Genomic DNA, 23,427 nt, shown 5'->3' on the forward strand with positions numbered 1-23,427 from the left:
GGAACTGGTAAGTATTTCTGTCAAAAAATAGTAATTACCTGTGGAATGAAAGTAATCTTCGTCCATCAAAGGCCACCTGAAGCCGTCGGTCCTGCGTCTGACACGGCAAACACGCGAGACACTATAAATAAACTACTAATATCCATCACAGGTGGCCAATTCCAATGAAACTGGCCGCTGTGGCCGAATTACCGGACACGATTTCTGACGTATTACATCACTATCGTCAAAAATGTTCAATGTCAAACTTGACAGGTGGCCAGTTCCAATATAAATGGCCACTAATATCCACTGGCTGTAATATAAAAGGTAAGTATATAAATAAAAGGCTTCATTACACAAAATATGTTTATTACACATTGTATATTTATCTACAGCCTACGTGTACACTTGCGACTAACATGGCACTAGACTGCAATGTTCAACAACCCTAAGCCCTTCTACCTGTCTATAGAACAAACACGATCAAATGAAAAATGCGGGTAGACTGTCAAATATAAGTGAACAAGCTTTTACCCGCGACTTCGTCCGCCACTGTGTCATTATCCCGGGATAAAAAGTAGCCTATGTCCTTTCTCGGGTATCAAAATATCTCCATACCAAATTTCATGCAAATTGGTTCAGTAGTTTAGGCGTGATTGAGTAACAGAGTTACTTTCGCATTTATAATATTAATAATTAATGAAGTATGGAATTTAAAATTTTAGTATAGATTATAAGTATAAAGAGATTCAGACTTCAAAATCAATACCTTTCTTTTATAAAGACAACTCCTGCACTAAGAATAGCTATTGTGTCGCGGGGACTTTAACAAACATACAAACAACGGACACAAAGTACAACCAGACCCGAAACAATTATTTGTGGATCGCACAATTAATTATTCCGTGTGGGAATCGAAACAACGACCTCCACACGCAATGGTAGTGGCGTGGCGACCGTTTTAACCACTGCATAATGTCTACGAGACATGAAACACGAAAACACAATCATTTTTTTTTTAAGTAATTGAAAAAATTTTAATTAAGTATGATTATCAATAATCACATTGAGTTTTGTTCTATAGACAGGTTATTCTCATACAAAACTGACAATTTAATTGTTACTAAACTGAATGATTAATTATTCATGATTGAAAAACAAAATAGTCAGTATGTAACAACAAAATTGGTAATACAATCATTTGTCTAACATTGTTATTAATCCCCGGTTTCAGAGGTACATTTAGCGGTAGTTTATCTATTCAATAGAGTTTTAACTCGTATAAAAAACGCTATTGAATAGATAAACTACCGTTAAATGTACTCAAAAAGCGGGGTTAGACATTCGTGTTTAAGAAAATAAGTGTAAGTAAAAATTATTTGTGTTTTTCTGAAACTATTGTACTTGTTGGTTTGAAAGTAAATACCTTAATATTACGATTATTTAATATTTCTATTTCTATAGATGTAGCATTTTCCAAACACGAATATCCTAAAATCAAACATTTCCAAAACAATGGTCAATACGCAAATTGACCGGTTGTATTAGTTAACAAGTGCATCGTTAAGCCCAGTCAATCCTATTACTGACCAAAACATTGCAGTCTTTCTATAAACACAGTTAAAAAAACAAATTTGTTCAATATAATACTGATCTAACAAAAATACGTTCAATTTCAAAAATAGCTGCCTTAAACTGAATAGTGTAAAAATATTTTATCAGCGGTCAACGCCATCTATGAATCGGGAACTTAAAACAACAGTACCGCTATCCGACACTAGATGTCGCTAGCAATATTTTAATACTCGTTTTTTTGTGACGTAATTCGGAAATACACTTTTTTATACATCAAGTGGTACTTTAGTGACATCTAATATTATCTACACTGTGTTTAAGTGTTACTTGTTAGCACTAATTAGTGCCATCTACATTTTGATGACATATACTACTAGAAGCCTAATTGCTTGTATACAGGTGCCTCCAAACATCTAGAATTTAATCAAATTATTGTTATAAAGGAACAAAATATTAATTAATAATACAAAATATATTTTTATAATATAAAACATTTCAGAACTCTTTAGTAGACCGCTTTGGTTTCAAGTCACACAAAATTTTAATCAATTATTAAAATCACTTTTTCAATTTATATCAATAAAAACATCTAAAATGCTGTCATTATTGAATAAAGAATTTTAAATCAACATTTAGAAACGAATAAATCTTCCCAATTCCTTTCATCGGAAACCTAGCTGCCTTTGGTTTTACAAATCTTTAATAACAATATAAAATAAACAAAAAATTTACTTTAAAATAATTAACTCCAAACTTTTAAAAACCTTTTTCAATAAAATCACATGCATATAATTTGTCATCAAATTAAATTATAATGAAGTCTGCCCACACTTATTCAGCGCGTATTTAATTATACTATCATACTGATAAAATACCTATGCCCAATAGTGGGACAATGTCTTTAAAATATACAATTAACAGCCGATTTCACCACTCAAAGATTCACTATGCCACAAATCAAATAAAAACTTATGATTCTAAGAAAAATCTGTGCTCTTGTACGTTTCTAAGCAAAGATTATAGGAAGGTTCATATCTGACGGAACATACGTCGCGTATTATCGGTCGCGCAACGCCAGAACAGACAAATGTATAGAGAAACACTCGACCGTTCACACTCAACCGATGATGCGTCGGTGCGAAGCTCATACTAATTAAGTTACGCCCGACGCATCTTCCGTCAGATATGAACCTTCCGTAAAGCATTTTTTAAGTTCAAGACACAGGTGGGACACTTAGGCGCTACAAACAAACCGCTTGTCAGTATATAAAAGTCGGTAGAATATGATACTGCCGCCCAGACGTCTCGGGTTCGAAGCTGTGTAGGGTCAAAAAGTATGTTCTGAAGTTAATAATTTTTCAGAGAATCAAATAATCTTGGAGTGATGAAAACGGTTGTAAAATCAAATAGCATGTAAGAAGGCCCTCGAGATAAGTCCTAACATTGATAATATTTATGTAAAAATAGTGACAGTCGTCATAACTACGGCAAGGCCACCTCTATTATCATTATATTCACATTGCGTGGACGACGCCCGCATTATACATAATATTTATTTAAAACACAATACATACTAAAGTATTAGGTCGGGGAAAAAGTCTTTTCGCAGTATAGTATGAACTTGTAATAAAATCTCTTTGGCTTCAAGAATCACAAATGAGTACACGGTTCATTAGGTTTCTTCCAGTGAGCTCGTGAGGTACCCAAATATCGAGCTTTTTGTGTAGAGAAAAGATTTTATTACAAGTTCATACATACTATAATGCGAAAATACTTTTTCCCCAACCTAATATACAGTAGGTACACATTCTATTGCAAGTAAAAGTAAAGGTACGTACGCACTATATTGCATAAGTCATAACAAAATTCAATGTGTACGCACCACAATGCCATCTAGCGGCGAGTAGCAAACATTTTTAACTACAATATTTTCATTGGTTGATTTTTGGTAGAAGATTCATTATTTAAATACTGCTGCTTAGCGACTATTAATATTTACACAGAAAACTAAAATTAATATATTATTTGTATTGCACAGACTGTATAGAAACAAAACATCACGCCTAAATCTCTTCTAGAAGAGTTAGCAGAAGTATTACAGACCCACACATTTATTAACTACGTCCTACTGACCTATTGCAATATCCCGGTCACAAATTAAAACAGAATATATTTCATAAAACTATATAAACTTATTATATCAAGGCGACCGTCCACTTATATATAATATATTATATATCACTACTAGTTACATAGATAGTTAAATAACTATCATTACAGCTACCCCTCGCTAGATGTCGCTGCAGACTAAATAAGGGAGCGCCATTTGCCTACAAGTGTTAAGTTAAGTAAATTTAACTTTGCTTTTATACATTTCAAATGTTATTGAATATAACTTGGGATTATTTTGACAATATTATATAAAAGACCAGTGATAGCAGAGTGGTATAAGTTGGTACTTTCCACGCAAGTGGTTGCAGGTTCGTACCCGAGACAACACGCTAAAGAGTTTTCAAAGTGATGTGTGTATTATAAATAATGATCACTTGTTATAACGGTGAAGGAAAACATCGTGATGCAACCTTGCATGCCTGAGAGTTGTTTAGAACAGTTCTTGAAGGTATGCAAAGTCTCCGCACTTGGTCAGCGTGGTGGACTCAAGGCCTAACTCCTCCCTCATTACGGGAGACTCTTGCCCAGCAGTGGGACAGAAAGAGTTAAAAACCATGTATGTATTGACAAAATAACGCCAATTTTATATTTATAATGAGATCTTTACCCTCAAATTATTATTCCTTATACCATGTGTTATCTAAAAACTAATGTCTACTATATTTTACATGATTTTCCTTTATTTTGAGATTCTAAGCTCTATATTGACAATTTCGATAGAATATTAAAGAATATTTATTAAAAGTATGAGTTGTAAAGCTCAAAGTTGCTTTTTGGTTAAATTAATTCAATTATTTTTGGTAAATTCTGTATTTTTTTATTATTTAATATCGTACAGGTATTAATGCGAAAATGTATTTTTTTTTTACATTTATGAGAAGAGCCCGTGGCTAAAGTAATAACAGCCGTGCGGATCGATATCTCAGGTTAAGCTACGCTTGCCGAGGTTGGTCAAAGATGGGTGACCATATTATACACACCGAGCTCTTTGGTGTTTCGGAAGGCACGGTAAATTATCCCGGCTGCCATTTTCAAAGTTCTTTGACAGTCGTTAACATTTTCGCGTTAATTCCCGTATTCTATTATATAATAAACATGCAACGCGAAATTTTAAAAGTTTAAACATTTTCTTTTTGGTAAAATTAAATAATTAAATGCACATTTGTACTAAATCATCAAAATTAACTCGCTGCCTCATTATTGTATATTTGGAAGTAGCCCACAGTCCCACGCCCAGCAGTGGGACAGTATTGAAGATCTCAGAGAGATTCTACGTTAGATAATACTTATATTTTTACAATTTTTGGTGTTATACAATATTGACATGTGTCAATATGTGTTTGAACTCGTCCAAGATTCGTCTAGTAGTTAGTTTTAAGTCGTGTTTCCTAAAGAATGTTTTTAAAAACATTTTTCACATAACAAAGAGTTATTTAAAGACCTAGATATTTTCGTAAATTGTCCTATTTATTCCTCTTGGTAATAATCCCGTGAAATAATACTGTTTAGTAAATACTGTAGCCCTTTATTGCACATAAATGTACTGACTAGTCATTAAGTTATGTATTTTTGATGTTTTCTTTATGTGTAACAAGAATAAATGGTTTCTTCTTCTTATCGTATGGTTAGTGGTCAACCTAGTGTCAAAGTTATTCAGGCCGCCCGAAAGGCCTTTGACATGGCTTTATCTTAGTAGACAACAACCGGGATCGACTTTTTACGTGCCCTCCGAAGCACGGAGACGCCCAGTTCAAATACCACTATGCGGTCAGCCATCTATGGAATGACCGCGCCGAAGTTTGCTTAACCCACCAATCGTTTACCGACCGGTGAGCGCAACTGGCTATGGGCACCTTAAATAATTGGTTTAAAAAAATATGATATTTAGTAGTCTTTTGAACTAAATAGATAAATTATCATATAGTACCTCTATTGCACACTAGATGTCGCTAGCTAACACTAAGACAATTTTCAACTTCTATTGAGAAATTTCACCTTCGTTAAATTTTTGATTTTTGAAAGTCAATGTATGTATGCGGTACAATCACTCTCTGTATCATTGACTATCATAAGTGTCAGCATTGGACCTATATGAATAAATGATTTGATTTTGATTTGTAAAATATACCAAACAATACACAATTTTAAAGCCTTTCAAGTCGAAATTACTCCAGAAACACGACTGAAAACCTTCCCACTTTATATACAAGTGTCACATAGTGTTACATAATAATATATAATATATAATAGAATACGGGAATTAACGCGAACACGCATTTTACCTTAAATGTCTAACGTTTCGGCGCAGGTTGCACTCGCCGTGGTCGCAGGCTGACTGCGTTAATTCCCGTATTCTATTATACATTAAACATGCAACGCGAGAGTTTCAAAGTTATGAAGTATATAATACTTATGTGTTGGAGTTGGTGTCGTCGTCGTCCGTCTTGAGCGCCAACATGTCGGGCAGCTTGTAGTGCTGCATGTGGAAGGGCGGCTCCGGGCTGCACGGACGGTGCGGGGCCGAGTTTGAACACTACAGTAGAAGAAAAACATTAATAAATATAAAAATAATAATACTAAAAAATACTAAAAAATACTATCTATACTAATATTATAAAGCTGAAGAGTTTGTTTGTTTGAACGCGCTAATCTCAAGAACTACTGGTCCGATTTGAAAAATTATTTCAGTGTTAGATAGCTCATTTATCGAGGAAGGTTATAGGTATTATCACGCTAAGATGAATAGAAGCAGAGTACCAGTAAAAAATGTTACAAAAAAGGGGAAAATTTTGAGCCATTCTCTTATATGTGACGCAAGCGAAGTTGCGCGGGTCAGCTAGTGGTTTATATCAGTGAAAGCCGAGTGGTAAGTTGGTACCTCCCACCCAAGTGGTTGCAGGTTTGAACCCAAAGAAACACACCAAGGACTTTTCCAAGTTATGTGTGTATTAGAAATTGTTCCAAAGGTGATAGAAAATATCGTGATGCATGAGAATTCTTGAAGGTATGCAGTGGGACATTAATGGGTTAAATTTATTCAATGATTTAGGTAGGTTTAAAGTTAAGCTATTTTACCCAAACATATAATATATCATTAGACAACTCACACACGGTCATTTGATTCCAAATGAGCCTGCTTGTTGTCATTTATCTATATAAGTATGTACTAAGAAGTATATAAGAACGTTTATCAGTTATTTGGTTACCATAGTACAAGCTCTGCTTAGTTACGAATCAAATGACCGTGTGTGAGCTGTCCAATGATATTTTTTTTAAACGTAAAATATACTCGTGAAATAGGTTAAGATGAAGGAATTAGGTTTCAATCACCACAAATCACAAGAGAGGAAAGAGAAATATGTGTGAAAATTACCTGTGTACTACGTCCGCGTCGTCGCCGAGGTAAAATACCTTTTCGCGCCATGAAGAAACTGTAAACAAGAGTTATATAATAAACATAATTTTAAAATATGGATTGGATTTTATTTCAAAATGAGCACAGCCGTTGTTGAACATTATGGTATAATTATTCACTTAGCGCCATCTAGGAAGCAGTCACGCAAACTCTGGTTTATGCTACTATAGAGGCAGCCCGCGACTTCGTCCGCGTGGATACCCTTCCCGTGTAAATCCTGATATCTCCAGAACTCCGGGATAAAAAGTAGCCTATGTGTTATTCTGGGTCTTCAGCTGCTTATACACCAAATTTCATTGTAATCGGTTCAGTAGTATTTGCGTGAAAGAGTAACAAACATCCATACATACATTCTCACAAACTTTCACATTTATAATATTAGTAGCATAGTAGGATAAGCAGTGATAGCCGAATGGTATAAGTTGGCACCTCCCACTCAAGTGGTCGCAGGTTCGAACCCGAGGCAACACACCAATGACGTTTCGAAGTTATGTCTGTATTAGAAATAATTATCACATGCCCTAACGGTGAAGGAAAACATCGTGAGGAAACCTTGCATGCCTAAAAGTTGTTTAATACATTTATTGAGGGCATGCAAAGTCCCCAACCCGCAATTGGCCAGCGTGGTGGACTCAAGGCCTAACCCCTCCCTCGACTGGGAGGAGACCCTTGCCCAGCAGTGAGACAGTAAGGAATAAAATAAAGTATAAACATGTAATTCTCACCGTATGGTAGAGATGGGTATGTTGAACTGCTCGGAGACGGTCTGGAAGGTGAGGCCGCGACTGACGCAGTCGGCCGCCTGCCGCAGCACTTGCTCGCTGCGCCGGATGCGCTTGTTTATGTTGAACTCCACCGGCTGCGACTGACATAACATCTACAACAATAGGTTTATCAGTTGTTAAGTGGTATGCCAAAACTGTATATGTAGTGAAATAAAAGACTTAAATTTTGTAAAATATATGTAGAGAACACTGGAGAGATATTAAATTTTGTTTATTTTAATCTTTTGCTACAAAGATACTTTTTTTATTGCAAAATTTTAGAAAAACGGTGCGCAAGTTTTATATAGTTCTCAATCTATACTAATATTATAAAGCTGAAGAGTTTGTTTGTTTGTTTGTTTGAAAAATTCTTTCAGTGTTGGATAGCCCATTTATCGAGGAAGGCTATAGGCTATATATCATCACGCTACAACCAACAGGGGCAGAGTACCAGTAAAAAATGTTACAAAAACGGGAAAAATTATGACCTATTCTCTCTTATGTGACGCAAGCGAAGTTACCCATGTCAGCTAGTAATAAATATAATTAATTATAATCTAGTCTCACCTGCGGTCTGTCTCCAACGTGTATGACGTTAACAGAGGAGGCGGGTCCGGGGCCTATCGTCATGATCTTGGGCGCCGCGCGGGACTCGAACCTGTTGGGCGGCGACGTCTGTACCTGTAGTGCCTGCAATATGGTTATATTACTGTAAAATACATGAGGAGCTCGTGGCTTAGTTAAACAACAGCCGCGCGGATTCATTCTCCGTGTTTCGGAAGGCACGTTAAATTGTGGACTGTAATTTTGCGAAGATCTTTGACAGTCGTTACCAATAGTCAGAAGCTTGAAAGTCTGACAACCAATCTTACTTAGTATCGTGTTATAACCCAAGTAACTGTGTTGTGGAGGTCAGATAGACAGTCGCTGCATGTAAAACACTAGTATTCAGCTGCATCCGGTGAGACTGGAAGCTGACTCCAACATAGTTTGTCAGAAAGGCTAGACTAATGATGATCCAGCTGGGACGTGGAGTATCCAATTGAGGGTACCGCATGAGGGTACCGCATGAGGGTACCGCAGGCGGGAGAGCCCGACAGACCCCCGCTTCCTCCCTGGAGCGGGACATGCAGTAATGCATTTTCCTGACGAAAAAAAATGGCTAATAATGATTATGAAATGATACTCACAGCGTTAACATGTTGTATTATAAATGCGGGTGGTTCGTCCCTCGTGTCGTAGGTGTGGTCGTCGACGGGGCGCGCCACCACGCCCGACACGACGCTCGACACGACGCCCGACACGACGCCGCGACCGTCGAGCTCCGTGTCCGACGGACTGTCGTACTGACACTGCACGTTCGCTATTGGGAAGTCTGTGAAATAATATATAATTATAATTTTAAAAGATCCCGCACTAATATTTGCTCTTGTGTTGCGGGGACTTTTACGAACATACAAACAACGGACTCTAAGTACCACCAGACACGAAACAATTTACATTTTATTTAAAGACCCCGCACTAATAATTGCTCTTGTGTCGCGGGGACTTTTACAAACATACAAACAACGGACTCGAAGTACAATCAGATCTGAGACAATTATTTGTGGATCGCACAAATAATTGTTCCGTGTGGGAATCGAACCCACGACCTCCTGAGGTAGTGGTAGCGGCGTGGAGTCTTAAACCACTGCGCCATATATGCAAAAAGTTAAATATTTTACTGTATTCAAGAAATAGTTACCTACCAATTAGAAAACTTTAAGATTATCCTGTAATCTATATACGAATCGAGAATTTTTCACTTACTTAAGAAAATGTTTCACTAAAATATAAAGGTATATTGAAATAAACAAACAGGCATACACGACAAAAATCATTATTTATTATAATATAGTACAGTGACCCGTAAGACGTAGGTTACACGAGTAACATAGCGAATGGGAAACATTGGGAAAATTCCCATTGCCTCGATACACTTTCCCATTATATCGATTGTATTAGATAGTTATAAAACTTATTGTAATATTTGCTTCGTTTAAAACCAGTTTTAATATATGTATTTGGTAGATAGGTATAAAAACATAAATAAAAGTTCTTTCACATTCTTGTATTGTGTGTGTGAAAACTAAACAAGAAAACAATTTTAACGTTCTTTCCAGATTCTCCATACTACACTAAAATTGTCTATCACATTATATTAGCTGATAGTGAAAAATTGGCTCATGAGATATTACTTATATTTTTTTGTATTAAGTATGAAGAAATCTGTTTTGGGGATAAATAAATCTTTTAAATTTAAATAATCTGCTTAGTTAGAGCACTAAACCAAAGTGGCGTGGAGTTGGCTATAAATGTGAGTGAAAATGCAGGGCACAAGTAGTATATTACTAAAATGGGAATTTATATCGCAACAGTGGGAATTATTAATGATAATAATCGCAATTATTATTATTACTTACAATTATTATTAGAATACGAATAATTATTTTGGCTTATACTTATTATATTAAAAAACTAAGTTAATAAATAAATGTGATATATTGAAAACAAAATTGCTTGTTTTTAATAAAATTAGATTTTTCTTCTTTAAAAAAAACTAGGAATCTTTTGTTTTGCATTTAACAAACATAGGACTCAAATTACAACCAGACATGAAACAACTATTTGCACATACAAATAATTGTTCCGTGTGGGAATCGAACTTACTACCTCAGTGTTGTGTTAAGACAACTATCTCAACCCCTGCACCAAGGTTCGTAAATTTTCTGATACTTAATTAATAATAAAATAATCACATATTTATATTATTATTGCACACAAAATTGCATATACTTCTAATAAAAAAACTCAATAATACTTGCACGAACGAATCGAACTCAGGACTTCTCAGTCAGCAGCCGTATACATCACTGCAGGACTATAATGCCCGACCCGGGAATCGAATGCTATATAGCGTCTACTGGACAACCCAGGGTTACTTCTAAAATATAATTTTATAATATATTCTTATCTATATTATTTCTAATTATTATATAAAAATATTATTTAAAACTAATAATAAAAATTAAGTACATTTTATTTTAAGTCGTTGCCAGTGAAAAATAAACAACAATTATTTAAAAATAATTAACAAAAAAAAGAAATAATTATTTATAATTAAATTAAAAATAAATTCACTATATATTTGGACTGGTTAAACACTACTTTGGCGATTTAGGAACTAAAAATAATAATAATTGACTTAAAAATTAAAATAAAATAATTTATTAATTGTATTATATTGTTGTTTAAATAATTTAGTCTAAAATTAAAATAGGATTTTGGTCTAGTCGAATAGTCTATTAAGTCGAAATTTCTTTAAACTAATATTATAAGTAATACAGCTTTTTATAAATTAAAAATAGTCTTACTTAGTATCGTGTTATAAGCCAGGTAACTGTGTTGTGGAGGTCAGATAGACAATCGCTGCATGTAAAATACTGGTATTCAGCTGCATCCGGTGAGATTGGAAGCCGACTACAACATAGTTGGAAGAAAGGCTAGACTGATATACATACCACCGGTTACGAGTACTATCTAACATTTTAATTATCACTGCTTTAATTACTTATAATATTAGCTCAAGTAAAACGACTAATCTTCTTCTTATCGTATGGTTAGTGGTCAACCTAGTGTCAAAGTTGTTCAAGCCGCCCGAAAGGCCTTTGACGTGGCTTAACGACTGTTATCTTAGTTGACAACAACCGGGACCGACTTTTTACGTGCCCTCCGAAGCACGGAGATGCCCAGTTCAAATACCACTATGCGGTCACCCATCTATGGAATGACCGCGCCAAAGTTTGTTTAACCCACCGATCGTTTACCAACCGGTGAGCGCAACTGGCTATGGGCACCTCAAAACGACTAATAAAAAACGTAAACGACTAATTAAAAATAATAATTAGTCGTATTTTACAAAAGTTATTGGCACTTTGATTATAATTAAGTATTTGCCTCAATCGTTTTAGCATTAATTAATTAATTAAGTAAAATTTAGACTAGACGTGTGTTAGTGTGTATCTTTGAGCTTTCAACGACTAATTAGTCGTATCTTATAGTTGTTTGATGTAAGTTTACGACCATATTTTTTTTAAGATTGCCTTTCTAGAAGAAAATAATGGTTGAAGTATGTATTTCTCAAACACTCTGTATTACATCACTCTCATAGTGCGCTGTGACGAACACGACCATAAAGAGGTCGGGTGGAGGACTATAGACTCGTGAAAAATTCAGGCGTAAGTGCCCATCCCAGGATTCGAACCCAATCCCTTGGCACAACAGCCATACATTGATAAGATTTTTTACAATGGCAGTGAATAATATCACAAATACTCAAAAACGGTGCCAACCCGGGATTTGAACCTAACTTCATTATACTAAAGACTTTATTACCAGATTCGAACCCGGGACTCCACGACAATAAGCACAAAGACACACACAATAAAAAAAATTACCCCTAAATTAATTTATTTTTTCTATCTGTAAACATTCTTTGGCTCTTATAATTATTCTCCCTGTAAATACAAACGTTCTATTAATAATTATTACTATTATAGATAATTATTATAATAATGTAAGCTTTTAATATACTGATACAAAAACGTAGTTATTAATTTAAGTGACGGTTTGTGTGTGGTAAAGTAGTTGGTAATTTGAATTTTAGAATATGGCAACACTATCGAAATATCACGAAATGTGGCAAAAGAATTAAAATCGTGGGTAAATTTGGTAAACTGGTAACACTATACCAAATTATAGAAAATAGGCCCAAAAGTGCTAAACCACAGAACTGTAAAACGAAATAACCAAAAAAATACTGAAAATTATCATTTTCTGAGCCTAGGAATTGAATCCTGAATTACAAGATTATTTATTTATTTATGACTCATACTGAATAAGTTATATGCTTGGATCAAATAGTTATATAAAAAGTGTTATGTAATCAGGTCAACCTAGTGTCAAAGTAGTTGTCGTGTTTGTGGTGAACTGTAGTTATGTTAAACAAGCGCGCGTGACTTGTATCACGGAGACGCTCAGCTCAAACACTGCACCTACATCTATGTAATGTACTAGTTACGCGAACACACTGAGCGTTTACCGGCCAGTTAGCGAAACTAGCTACGATTTCCTAAGCAGTATTGCTTTGTTTGTTTGTCGTATAGTTAGTGGTCAACCTAGTGTCAAAGTTGTTGAAGCCGCCCGAGAGGCCTTTTACTTAACTGCTGATATTTTAGTAGACAACAGCCGGGACCGACTTTTTAGGTGCCTTCCAAAGCAAGGACACGCCGAGCCCAAATACCACTATGCAGTCACCCATCTATGGAATGACAGCGCTTAACCCACAGATCGTTTACCGACCCATGAGCGGAACTGGCTTATTGCCTTAAAAAATATTACCAAAAACCAACCACGCACTGAAAAATTTGGCATAGGTGACCTACAATCGGTCTTCATACTTCTCAGACCGTGCTTCGACCATCAAATCGAGCGGATCCAATATTTGCGTTCTCGCCCCGCGTCTGCCTTTAGAAAACTGACTCTTTATATCGTATTTCTCCATCCAGTTCCTCAGAGTCTTTCTAGGAACCCCATACTTATTAGACGCCGCGTAAACCGAATAACCTTTCTTAACCGCTATTAAGGCATCTCGTAAATGCTGAGACGAGTACTGCTTATAAGACTTTTCTTGAAAAACGTCCGTTTCTATGTTGACTATAGCGTTGGGTCTCCGTCCGACAAGGCGGGGTCTCGCGTGGATGTTCAAGGGGATGCCATGGTCCATGTCTATGAAGTGCCTGGTCACGATCTCGGTGGAGGTCCGCACACCTGTGGAAGCAAGGAAAAGTAACGGCCCATTAGATAAAGACATAATTATTAATAGATACAAAATCGCGGGTAATATTGGGCGATTCTTTTCCTTGCTTTTTGGAGATAGTTCACTTTTTTTGCTAGGGGCTTTCTTGCTAATGGGAGTTTTGATAGAATACATGGATTATTCTTTAAATAAACTTTTAGCCAGTATTTCGACCTTTTAACAGATTTGACAGGCGACATCAAAAAACCGTTGGACAAAAAATCTTAAATAATTGTCAAAAAAGTTGCCCTAAAACTGAAAGACGCGTATTCTTTAAAATAACTAATAACTTAATAGATCTAAGTAAGACAGTTGGGAATGTTGACGTCAAAATTTTGTATTTTTTTCCTCGCAGCACTTACAATCAGGGAAAAACCCAGTACATTTTATTGGCAGTCTTTACTACAATTATTATACGTGTTATTATTTTGTGTAAAAAGTGAACTATCTTATATATAGAAAGGGACATGCAATGCGTATTGTAAAAGCTAGGAAAAGCCGCTCAGTGGACTGTTAGGAGTTACAATCTAAGACTTATAAACTAGATGATAAGGTCTGAAAAATATATAACAATATATTTCTTTGCTGTATATAAATATGTCAATCTATACTAATATTATAAAGCTGAAGAGTTTGTTTGTTTGAACGCGCTAATCTCAGGAACTACTGGTCCGATTTGAAAAATTCTTTCACTGTTAGATAGCCCATTTATCGAGGCAGGCTATAGGCTATATATCATCACGCTACGACCAAAAGGAGACAGAGTACCAGTAAAAAATGTTACAAAATCGGGGAAAAATTCAACCATTCTCTCTTATGTGACGCAAGCGAAGTAGCGCGGGTCAGCTAGTGGCATTATAAAGTGCGTAATTAAAATGCGTGTTCGCGTTATTTCCCGTATGCTATTACACAATAAATGTCACGGTTTGGGACAAAAAAGCTAATTTTTCTAATCAATAAAGAAAATACTGTAAAGACATCGTGTGTGATAAATTTCTTGTTGATAACTTTAATTTTAGGTACCCAGTCTTAGCCCCCTCAGGCTTGTTTAACACATACCACAACCACACCAAGACGCGGCGTTAAAATGTGGTTGCGATTTGGTATATAAGAGAATACGCACCCGACCACGTGTTGTGGTTGTGGTGCGGTACGTCTGTAATAACCCTTAAAGACTAGCGGTTAACCGTGGGAGCAGTTAGCCGCGCAGTTAGTTTTATATGCAACCGTTGCATCAAATTGAAAACGATTAAAAATTAACGTTTACGGTCCAAAACTCAGAGCTCAGGGAAAAACGTCTTTTAGAGTTACAATAATTCAAGTTTACGTGTCAAGTGAAAACCACATAACGATCGACTATAACTATATTTATTTAATACTTACCATTATACGAGCATTTGTTACCCCCGGTTTCTAAGGGACGTTTATCGGTAGTTTATCTATTCAATAGCGTTTAAGCTCATATAAACATGACAGTTTGAATAGATAAACTACAGATAAATGTGCCTCAGAAACCGGGAATCAGTTATTTATTTATTATTTTGTCTCTGTGAAATTGTTGAATAAAACAACATTATTGGACAGTAAACCTCGCATTTATTGAAACATAAATATTACAAACATTACAAATATTAAGTACGACTGTACACCGACTGCACGCGACTGCAAGCCGACCGCACGCGACTGCAACCGACCGCAAGCCGACTGCACAACGGCTAACAAAACCATATTCAAACGTAATACTGCTTAACTTATTAGGATTATAGCGTGGTTATTGTGAAATATTTTATTAGATTTTTATATTAGAGTTTCATAACATTAACAATAGTATTTATGTTAACTAATTTTATTAAGGACATTGTCATATCGAAGCAGTGATTCAATATAAAACAGATCTATGGTTAATGAAAAGAAGGAATTTCACACAAATATTTTTGTATGAATGAGTATGAAGCTTGCTACACACGTAATTGGGGCGATATCACTGGCATAACTGCGTGGTAAAGGCGATGCAATTGATAGTCTGGGAATCAGAAACGATTATTCTGCCTATTATCTACTAACTTATGCCGATCGACTTTTGCCGTTAACTGATGCCGTACAAGTGAAGTCAGCTATGTTGTTCGGCAAATACTGTCGAACTGATAACACCATCCGAAATATGTGTATAGCAAATTACTACGTTACGGCAAAAGTACTGAACCAATTTCGTTCGAACTTGATAATATGACAAACGATATTGTGGTAAATAAAATAAAATTTTCTTATTCCCCCTTCTCCTTTTATAAAAGTCGGTTAAATCATCCAAACTGGTGATAATATAAAGTATATATATTTCACAATGACAACGCGTGTATCCTAAGCGTTTAGTACAATGTATATATCTACAATACACTTACAACTATATTATGTATATCATTATTTACTAGTAGGCACTTCATGGGACCGCGTTATTTGTATATTATAATGGATATATATTATATATTTATATATTTCTGTAAACCTCTGCCTACACCTTCGAGTTTAAGCAGGCATGATCTTATGTATTAGTGTCAAAATATTTTGATTATTTTTGAACAGGTCGTACAATTAATTATATTATGTCTGTCTGTAAAAATTTCAGGACTAAACAGCTGAACCGATTTTAAACGTTATAAGTCATGGCAATTTTGGGCGACTGGAAATAATACAATATTTTTTGAGTAAAATAGAATAAGGGTTGCCCGTAAACGGATCTATTCAATTTTAATAGGAAATTAATATGACCATGCATTTATGGTCGATAGACCATGAACCTAGTAAAGAGCCGAAACGTCAAGTAATCATGTAAAATGCATGCTCAGGCTAATTTATATTTTTTTTAACCCATTACTGTCCAACTGCTGGACAAGGGTCTTCTCCCAAATTGAGGGAGAGTTGAGTCTACCACGCTGACCAAGTGAGAACTTTCAAGAACGGTTCCAAAGAACTCTCAGACATGCAAGTTTGCATCACGATGTTTTCCTTCACCGTTGGAACAAGTGATCATTATTTACACACATTTTGAAAACTCATTGGTGTGTTCGGGTTCAAACGCTGAACCACTCACGTGGGTGATGCAAGCTTAGACCACTCGACAATCACTGTTCGGTCATTCAGTTTTATCTATACTAATATTATAAAGCTGAAGAGTTTGTTTGTTTGTTTGAACGCGCTAATCTCGGGAACTACGGGTCCGATTTGAAAAATTCTTTCAGTGTTAGATAGCCCATTTTTCGAGGAAGGCTATAGGCTATATATCATCACGCTAAGACCAATAGAAGCAGAGTAACAGTGAAAAATGTTACAAAAACGGGGAAAATTATGATTATGTTAAGTGACGCAAGCGAAGTTGCGCGGGTCAGCTAGTCATTCATATAGCCACAATATATTTGATGATATACCCATTATAAGATATACAAATAACGCATATATAAGAGAAATATAAACTAAACCCAAGAGGACAGTATCAATGGATAGGAACGTACCTGTATAGGACAGGACAGAAGTGACATAGTTGTCCGACAATTAGAGATACGGGCCTAATATATAATGTTCATAGGTTTATCAAAATGCTAGAATTTATTACAAAACTTAATTTAAACTGCGTCGGAAGTGGAGCAAAAGATTGAAGTTTTAACCAGAGTTTTATGTCAAATATTTTTATATTATATAATTTTACATGTGAGAAGGAGATTATATGTTTCAATTTCAGTCCAAAACAGCTGAACCGCTTTCAATGAAAATTCGAGACAATTTCAAATCATTTCCTAAAAGTTGTTCCTTGAATGATGCCCAAAATCAAAATCATTATTTATTTGTCAAACATAGGAATTTTATATATTTGCAGACATAAAGTATATTTGACATAAAGCTTAGGTCTATTCTTAAACCATGTAAGTTCTACCGTCAGAAAGGGATAGCACTATACACACACACACACTCTCTCTCTCTCTCTCTTCCTCACAGTAGAACTTAGGTTTCTAAGTATATTCTTAAACGATGCAAGTTCTATTGTTAGAAAGGGATAGCACTATATACACTCTATAGCTCTCTCTCTCTCTCACAGTAGAACTTGGATCGCTTCAAAAAGTCTTACTGCAATACTCATTGTTCCGTAATAAAGTGTTACCTTTTTAACAATGTAGGTATAAGAAAAAAATGTAACCCATTATTGTCCCACTGCTGGGCAAGGGTCTCCTCCCGTAATGAGGGAGGGGTTAGACCTTGAGTCCGTAAAGTGAAGGGTTATTTTTTTATGTAGGTATGCATTTTTTTATACTAATATAGGAAACAGTATATAATTTAGGCCCATTTCGTTATATATTATATAAAAATTTCGAGTGAGTGGTGGGTCCCTACCGTCATTATAAGGCAATCATTCTATAAGGCCATCTTTTAGCCAACGAGAGGTATCAATAATACATACTAATATTATAAAAATGAAGAATTTGTTTGTATGAACGCGTTATTCTCAGGAACTGCTGGTGCGAATTGAAAAATTATTTCAGTGGTAGATAGCCTATTTATCGAATAAGGCTATATAACATCACGCTACGACCAAAAGGAGCAGAGTACCAGGAAAAATTGTTAGAAAAATGGGGAAAATTATGACCCATTCTCTCTTATGTGACGCAAGCGAAGTTGCGCGAGTCAGCTAGTCTGTTATATTATTTATACCTCTCGTAGGCCTATCTTTAAATACACATTCTTTTACCCACCACACGAGTTTCAAATATTACAATTAAATATTTTTGGCTATGAGAATGACTCAAATTATTTATCAAAATAATTTATAGTAAATTTCCTCCCTTATTTCAAATATAAGTTTTAACAAAAGAGTTTTTAATGAATGTTTTGCAGATCTTTTTATCGTCAATGTTTTGTATACTCTATAGTATAGTGAATCAAGCAAGGGAAGTTTGTAAGGATCGTACCAAGTGACGTTCTTTGGTCTCTGTCTACCTCTAAAAAGCCGTAATTTTATGTATGTATAAATTAACTATAGCATATATTTTGGTTATATATCAAATTATCTTTATAATTTAAGTCATTCTCACAGCTCAAAACAATAAAAAATCTCAATAATCGATGCGCCAACACAAACTAAGTAATTAAGTACAATATTTAATATTAAATACATATCATATAATAATATAATGTAAATAAATTAATACAAATATTTATATTTAAGCCGTTTTTTTTATCAATATATCAAATTTTTGACGCAGTGGTTACTTTTTGAAACGAATAGTAGCAGCCGCATGGATCGATCTTTGAGGTTAAGCTACTCTTTGCCAAGGTTGTTCTGTGGATGGGTGACCATCTTATACATACCGACTTCAAATAGAAGGATGTTATCAAATCGACTGTTTATTTTACTAAAGTAACATTAAAATTCATTATTAAGGCAACACTAACTGACAATCTAAGGGAACACAGTTATGTAGTGCAACATTTAATATTAAATAAGGCAACACTTTATTCTATAAAATCTATGAAATTACAGTCAAATGTTTGAACAAGCATGGTGTATTTATTAATTTCGAAATTTTAAAAAGATACCACCCATAGTTAGGGAGTCCTGTAAAATTGATTGAAAAAAGGCACAGTCTAGCTTATATCAGCTTTATAATATTAGTATAGATTTAAATAATGACTACCCTAGGGGAGAAAAGGCGTAATATTATTTATGTATGTAGTTGATCAATGCTGATTTACTGTCCCACTGCTGGGAAAACTTTTCTTAGAATTACAGGTGGCATCACGATGTTTTTCTTCACCGTTATAACAACGTGATCATTTTTTATAATACACACATCACTTGGAAAAGTTATATATGTGTTAGTTTAAACCATACCACCTGTCGACCATATGTCGTGGGACTATATGTTGCCATATCAAAAAATAACCACTGTATCAAATAAAAAAGCTTATTATATCAATAATAATATTAATAATACGCTAAAATTTTAATTTTTTAAGTCTTTTCATTATATGTAACTGGACGAAGTCCGACAAGCACACGTTTTGTTTGAAAGGCCAATCATTTCATTTATATTTTAAATATTAATTAATAATAATAATATATAAATTTAATAACTAATTAATTACACAAGCATAATAACGACAACTTACAATAAATAATGATTTTGGGCGAAACACTAATATTTTATACACGAAATTTACCCACAAATTGGGGTAATTTTTTAAGCTGGCATTTTGCGAAAATCTCCTTTATTTTGGGGAGAATAATGTTGGCTTTTTTTAATACAAAATATTAAAGCCACGCCCATTTTTAATTTTATCTAAGAAACATCATCTTTGGGTAAAAGTATTGCAATAGAAGTAAAAATAGGATTCTTTTTAAAAACTATTTTTTCGATAATAATATGGAGAATATACTCCTAAATAGTTGTTTTAGTTAAATGTGGAAATTTGGACATAATAATATTAGAAAAACCATTCCTACTGTTGGGAAACATCATGAGACTTTCAAAAAGCAAAAAAGTATTTTTTGCCCAAACTTGGCAAAGTTACACAAAATGTGCCCAAATGGACAAATTTGGGCAAAGTTACCACAGCAAAAAATATCAAAACATCCAAATTCCCACACTTAACATTTAAAAATATAAAATAAGAAACAAAAATTTCGCGATCTTTGGACGTCAATAAATAAAAAGATTTCTCCAATTATAACTTAATCATACATTTTTCGATTTCATTTTAATCTTTGCGTATCTTTGGCAGTAAATATTTCGTATACCGGCGTTTCAAGTTTGCCATATTTGTTATATAAAAAGTCCTATAATCCATTGTTTTAGCGCCAATTATATAATGTAGACACAAAATGCGCTTATATACATCGTATTATTATAATAACTACTGATTTTCGTGGGTTTCAAAACCTTTGGATAAGTTTCAGTTAACTTAAGAATCGGAATATTAACCTTTTTTTTTTAAATACAGCTCCCGCACTAAGAACTGCTCTTGTGTCGCGGGGACTTTTACAAACATACAAACAACGGACACAAAGCACAACCAGACTCGTAAGAATTATTTGTGGATCGCACAAATAATTGCTCCGTGTGGGAATCGAACCCACGACCTCCCGATGCAGTGGTATCGGCGTGGTGACTTAAACCACTGCGCCACGGAGGCAGTCAAGTTGTGGACTACTTTGCTATATACTTAGGCTTAGTGGCAGGAAATATTTAGCGGAAGACCTATACGGAAGAATATTATAGCAACAATATAAATTAACAACCCAGGTACATTTAGCGGTAGTTTATCTATTCATTAGCGTTTTTTATATGAGTTTAAACGCTATTGAATAGATAAACTACCGCTAGATGTACCTCAGAAACTGGACATAAGCAATTTAAACTGATTTTAATTTTTGGCAGAGTGATATACTATAAATAGAGGAGGAACATGGGCTACCTTGAAAAATCATAGTGGATGATATTACAGTGAAAATCTAGGGGATAAAACCTACCCTAAACCAGAAGACTACAGGCTGCTTCCGGTGGAGTGCATAGCAAAACTGATAAGTTTAGCCCTGCCCCCCAACGTCTAGAGTAGCAAAGGAGGGGGTGACACAAAGGTTGAGGAATGGTTGAAGTGTCAGCCAGGCATTAACTGGCACCCCCACCCCTAAGATAAGATAAGATAGGGGATAAATACAAAAACAAGATCTATTTGGATAGTTGAGCCAACGGAGTAAGTATATATTTTGAAACATAGTAAGGGCAAAGATGCCATAAGTTTCCTTATAAATAAATGATGTATGTATATGAATGTGAATGAAGCAAGAGAAGTTTGTAGAAATCGTTATAAATGACATTGGTTCGCCTCTGCCTACGCATAAGAGAAAATGGCGCGATTTTATGTATGTGTATATGTGTAATAGTTTTTCGATTAATTATCAACTTTGCCCCAAAAATCAGTAATTATTACAACAATACACATTAATAATTAAAATATAATAATAGTTATTAGCTAATAACATCGAGTTATTTCACTTAAATAATAATAATAATAAACATTTGCATTTATGTCAAAATTGTACCATGCAGCGGATATCAGTCGATTTATAGTTGTGGTTTAATATAAGTGATTGTTTTGAAATCACCCTTAAAAGTTAGTAAAATGATTATTTTATTGTAGAAAGAACATTTTTAATCGTGAACATTGTATTTAATCGGCACTCAAATGAAAGTAATACATACTTAAACCGAAAGATTTGTGTGTTACTTAAAATTGAAGACTATTTATTAAGTATATATGTATTATATAGTAGATTATTGACTTGTTTTCCCAGAATATAATATTTTTCATAAAATTTAATGTAGGTAAAAAAATAACTCTTGCTTTTAAATAATTTAAACTGACTGAATTTTAAACGTAAAATGGGGTTGTCAAATTTAATTTAATATTTAGGAACTTTTCATTCAATAGACAATAAAAAAGTCTAGTTTCAAACGTATTATAAATTATTATTATAGAGATATAACTTCGTACAAAATCAATTAAACATACACCATTGAAAACAATCAGGAATCAAACCCATAACCATAGGAACTATTTAAAGTATAACCCACCCCTACTAACCACATATAAACTTAAAGTAAGATTAGGGCATAAGTACTTAAAAAAATAATGTAGAAGTATTGTTTTAGTATTAACTGATAACCATATTAAAATCTCATAAAAATTATATCTGTAATACATAAAAAGCTAATTTTTTAGAATATTGACAACCCCTAAAAACATAATATTTACTATCAATTCAAAATATCTTTGGTCTCTGCCTACCACTATGGGAAAAGACGTTATGTATGTATGTATGTAAATAGGTATTTAAATCAATTTCATAGTATGTAAAAAATATCTAAACATTACCAACCTCAAATAAAAATTCTCCACAATTTTCAAAACTGACAGATCTCAAATACAAATATCCCCACATATTTAAACCTGGCAACCCCAATCAACTGACATCCGTACACAACAAAACTATTCATGCAACGTCATATCGAGAGCAGTGTTGCCACCCTCGGGATTCTGTTCTCCCTTCTTTCCTTCAACCTCCTCTTCGCTCGACAGATTATTAAATGTCAAAAAATGTTTACCAAAATCCATTTCAGGTTCATAAGCTTCAGTTTCAGTGCCACTTTTCTCAAGCACTTCTTGCTGAAAATCGTAGTTTTTGTATTCCTCTTTCTGTTTCTTGCTGTTCTCAACGAATTGTTTCAGTTGTTGCGGCATTGGGAAGGAGGATTTGATGTGGCAACGCTTCATCCAGTTGCGGAGGGACTTGCGGGGGACTTTGTGGGTTTGTGCCGCGCTGTAAGTGAAGGAGACAACGTTAGGTTGTAGAAAAATATGGTAATATTTGGGTTACATTTGAATACTGTTTGTTAGAACGAAAATAGATAAAAATATATAAGAATAATATTGAGATAGGAGTAGCTATTGCACCTTTTTATGCCTAGGAATGAAATCTTGGATAAGTTTTTTTTTCAGATTTTTTATAATAATATCTTCTACATATATTAAACCAGTCATATACTGTGTATTATTGGTAAGATTATTACTCAGCC

The 23,427-nt window shown here is 34.4% G+C and overlaps 1 protein-coding gene and 1 long non-coding RNA gene across 6 annotated transcripts in view; one reads left to right on the forward strand and one right to left on the reverse strand.

The window, feature by feature from the left end:
* LOC142984934 (uncharacterized) overlaps positions 1–23,427 on the forward strand; it is a 273,228-nt gene that overhangs the window by 63,136 nt on the left and 186,665 nt on the right. The gene's annotated exons all lie outside the window — the stretch shown is intronic.
* Positions 328–23,427, reverse strand: part of LOC142984897 (uncharacterized) — a 45,076-nt gene continuing 21,976 nt past the window's right edge. For 3 of the 5 annotated variants that reach the window (XM_076132771.1, XM_076132772.1, XM_076132773.1), the window contains exon 9: positions 15,378–23,171. In XM_076132771.1, coding sequence (XP_075988886.1) covers positions 22,841–23,171 — 331 coding nt within the window. In that variant the 3' untranslated portion in view covers positions 15,378–22,840. Of the gene's footprint in view, positions 6,263–7,102; positions 7,161–7,869; positions 8,022–8,475; positions 8,599–9,098; positions 9,284–9,771; positions 13,777–15,377; positions 23,172–23,427 lie in introns of those variants that run through there. The other 2 variants (XM_076132774.1, XM_076132775.1) reach the window with 2 other exon arrangements.

This window comes from Anticarsia gemmatalis, chromosome 28 (assembly GCF_050436995.1).
Source record: "Anticarsia gemmatalis isolate Benzon Research Colony breed Stoneville strain chromosome 28, ilAntGemm2 primary, whole genome shotgun sequence".
Classification (NCBI taxonomy): Eukaryota; Metazoa; Arthropoda; class Insecta; order Lepidoptera; family Erebidae; genus Anticarsia; species Anticarsia gemmatalis.